This window comes from Centruroides sculpturatus, unplaced genomic scaffold (assembly GCF_000671375.1).
Source record: "Centruroides sculpturatus isolate CEXI.00-Female unplaced genomic scaffold, Cexi_2.0 scaffold5026, whole genome shotgun sequence".
Lineage (NCBI taxonomy): Eukaryota > Metazoa > Arthropoda > Arachnida > Scorpiones > Buthidae > Centruroides > Centruroides sculpturatus.
The window spans coordinates 1040-5146 of NW_019389118.1; the positions used below are offsets into that span (position 1 = coordinate 1040).

At 29.7% G+C, this 4107-nt stretch overlaps 1 protein-coding gene across 1 annotated transcript; it reads left to right on the top strand.

The window, feature by feature from the left end:
- Positions 1 to 361: 361 nt before the first annotated feature.
- On the top strand, positions 362 to 3986 carry LOC111617169 (general transcription factor II-I repeat domain-containing protein 2-like; the record flags this gene model as incomplete). Its single annotated transcript, XM_023358499.1, has 2 exons — positions 362 to 982; positions 3728 to 3986. Coding segments are annotated over 2 exons (880 nt in total), but the record flags the coding sequence as incomplete, so codon positions are not given.
- Positions 3987 to 4107: the final 121 nt, after the last annotated feature.

Below are 4107 nucleotides of genomic sequence, written 5' to 3' on the forward strand. Positions count from 1 at the left end.
TGTTTCAATTGATTGTGATACAGTTTGAATATTTATATGTTATGTAATTATATTTTAATTAAAATATTGTATATTAGAAAACTTTTTCACTTGGAATGGCTTTCAAAAAACAGAAAATTGATCTTGAATGCTGTATATTTAATGATGAATGGCAGTAGAAATATTTTTTTACTATGTACAATAATAAGGTGGTTTGTCTTATTTGCAATTTGAGTGTAGTCATTTTAAAAGAATACAACTTTTGAGAAGACATTTTGAAACGAAATATGCAACTTATGCACAAAATTTAAATGGAGAAAGCCAAAAAAACAAGCTGTAGACCTCAGTAAAATTGACCCAGCAGCAAAATATAATTACACAGCAAAATCAATTACAAGAATCTGCTACTGAAGCAAGTTTGCTAGTAGCAAAGCAGATTGCTCAATGTGGGAGACCTTTTGCTGAAAGAGAATTTGTAAAAAAGTGCATGTTGGATGTTTGTGATGTAATGTGTCCAGAAGCTAAACATAAATTTGAAAATATAAGTCTGTCTTGGCAAACTATTGCCCGAAGAATAGAAGATATGAATACTAATTTAAATGAGCAGTTACTGAATGATTTAGAATCGGTCCATTTTTATTCAATAGCTCTTGACAAAAGTTGTGATGTAAAGGATACAGCTCAGTTATTAATTTTTATCAGAGCTAACATTGAAGATTTTCAAATTTCTGAAGAACTTTTGTCAATTGTTCCTATGAAAGACACAACAAAGGGAGATCTTTTCCGAAAGATTGAAGAATGTATTTTGAAATACAGTATTGACTGGAAAAAATTGGTGAATGTAACAACAGATGGATCACCAAGTATGATTGGAAAAAATATTGGTCTCATAAAACAAATTGAAGACAAAATTTCTGAAATTGATCCAAATCATAAAATTATACCCACTCATTGCATTATTCATTGCAAAAATGTTTTAAAAATCAATCATATTGTGGAATTAGTAAATTTCCTTTGATCAAAAGAATTAAAAAACAGGCAATTTATTGCATTCCTTGAAGAACTAAAAACCAGTTATTTAGATGTACTATATCACAATAAAATCTGTTGGTTAAGCTTTGTAAGTTTTAAGATATGTGTGGGATCTTCAAGAAAAAATAAAAATATTTCTAATGCTTAAAGAAAATGAGGATTTTCCTGAATTATCAGACCCAAATTGGATTTGTGATTTAGCATTTTCTTTGGATATTTTCACACATTTTAAAGAATTTAACATGAAAATTTATATGTTCTTGATTTAATACAAAGGTTAAAATCTTTACAAATGAAGCTTAGCCTTTTTTCTAGAAATTTGATCATTTTCCAACATTAGAGACCATATCTTTAAATATTTCAAGAGTTTCAAGAATTTAATAACAATATCCTTGCACTAATGACAGATTTCGAGCAGTGATTCGATTGCTTCAAGAAAATTGATAAAATTTTATCTATTATCCAAAATCCATTTTCTTTACATGGAGATGACGTTCCTGTTGATATACAATTAGAAATAATTAATTTACAATGTGATGAATTATTACATGAGAAATATTGTGAAGAGCAAGAAAAAATTTTGCAATTTTTATAAGCAATTGAATAATGGAAAATATCGAAATTTAAAAAAACTTGGCAAAAAATATTTAGTAATCTTAAGCTTTACTTATATTTGTGAACAAACTTTTTCTTTAATGAATCTAAATAAAAGTACAACAAGATCAAGATTGAATGATTTACATTTGAAAGCTGTGTTAAGAATAGCTACTACAAGTACAGAGCCAGATATTAAGAAAATAATAGGCGATGCAAAGTGTCTAATATTAGGTACAGTACTTTGCCTATATATGTCACATTCGTTTTTTTTGTCAATTTGTTGTACTAAATTACTTACATTTATTCATAAACAAATTCTATAAAAATGTTGTTTACTTAAATGAATTGTTTTTGTTTTTAACATTTTTAATTTTAATATTTCATTTGACCTGTGAAAAAAGTTTTCTTTCCAATTTGGCCTGGGGGCAAAAACTGTCGTCCATGCCTGAGGTAGGCTATGATGATAATAAGACACTGGGAGTTTTTCCACAAGAAACATTAAGATTACATAAAGCTATAACTATGGTAGACAGTAACTACACACCTTTAAACTTACACTCTGTGCACCTGGACATAGCTCAACACAAAAAACATTGGGTCCAAAAGGCACTTCACACCATGGCAAGCATGCCTATGACCTAACTCAGAACCATGTTGACAAAACTGCATCAAACTACTGGCTGACTAGAGGCTGCATGTTTGAATTGCGATTCAAGATCAGGTCATAAACACTAAAAACTACACAAAACACATCCCAAAAGATACATCACTTACAAATAACTTGCAGAAAATGCCATATTCTGCAAGAAACAATACAACAAATAATTTCTAGTTGCAAGCACTTAGACAGACTATTTATATAGGCATAATCAAGTAGCAAATATAATACATCAAGAGCTTGCACAGAAGCACAGATTATTAAACATTCAGGTACCATACTGCAATTATACTCCACAGACAGTATTAGAAAATGATACACACAAAATATACTACAACAGAGCCATAATCACAGATGAAACAATTCATCACGATAGACCTGACATCACTCTCATTGACAAATGCAGTAAGATTGCTTATATAATAGACATCTCCATTCCAAACACTCAAAAGATAAAAAAAAATGCTCACACTGAAAAAAATCAACAAGTACATGCCACTTGCTCAAGAAATAAGACAGATGTGGATGATGGATAAGGTATTTATTGTACCTGTTATTCTCTTTTCTACTGGTGTTATCCATATACACTATACAAAAGTCTAGAAATATTAAATCTTAATAAAAACATATACATGGCACTACAGAAAGCTGCAATTTTGAACATGTTACATTGTTAGGAAGTTTCTAGATGTTGACACACACCAATGACAAAGCCTAATGTTACACTTGTGTGGGTAGCTATGCTTTGACTTTAGCCTTGCATAGCACTTGGCATCAGTGTCAGCTGAGTATGACATTCACAACATAATAATAATAATATAAAAGACAGAATTCTTCAGCTTCTCAAGAAGCTATTTTCAAAGCGCTGAAGTTCTTACAATTTCTCCAGTGTAGAAAATATTAATTTTTAAAGATAGAAATAAAGAAGTTTAAGGCTGTGTGTGTGTGACTAAGAGTCTATTGTTCTATTGTAGGGACATTGTTTAGAAATGGTTGGCAACAGTGGTCTCATTTTGTGCAGTTTTAATGACCTGTTTTCCACAGGCTACAAGGGCATAAAAAAAACACTTCTATAGCATCCATGATGTAAAACTGCTCAAATATATATCAGTTTTCTTGGCAATGCGTCTGTCCTGTTTGTACACAAACTGATGGCACGTACTGTGTGTCAACCGTGTATGCATAGCCTAAGAATGTTAATGTAATAAAGAATTTGACTTTTCAATGACAACTTTCTAAACTTAATGATTTGATACTATGTTAAAATTTTATATTAACAATAAAATCAATAAACTAGATAAATATTTAAAATGCTGTATAAATTATACATGGATTATTTGATTAGAGATAAATGTTTAATAATAATAATGGTATAACAAACTAAATTTCTGAAACTTTTATTGATTTGTAATTAAATCTTAATTTCCAAGTAAGTACATTAGATTCTTATTATTATTTCAGGTTTTAGGGAAACAAAATGGTATTGCTGCATCATACCAAACAAGCAATAATTCACAGCATGAAAATACTTCAGAATTTACAATATTTCCACCATTATCTGCTGTTGTTATGCAACCTTCTAATTTGTCGGACGACAAAGTAACATTTGAGCCACTACCCGAAATCTTAAGCAGAAGCTCCACTGTAAGTCACGACAGTCAGCTTCTAAGAGTTGCAAAATTTACTGGCTCTTTTGGTAAAGGTTTAGATGATTGGTTTGGTAAGTGAATAAGTTTATATAAAACTTAATGTTATTTTTAATTCAATAGCTTTATCTTTATTACTTTAAAATGAACAGGAATATATGTGATAAATATTAAATGTAACAATTATTTTTTATC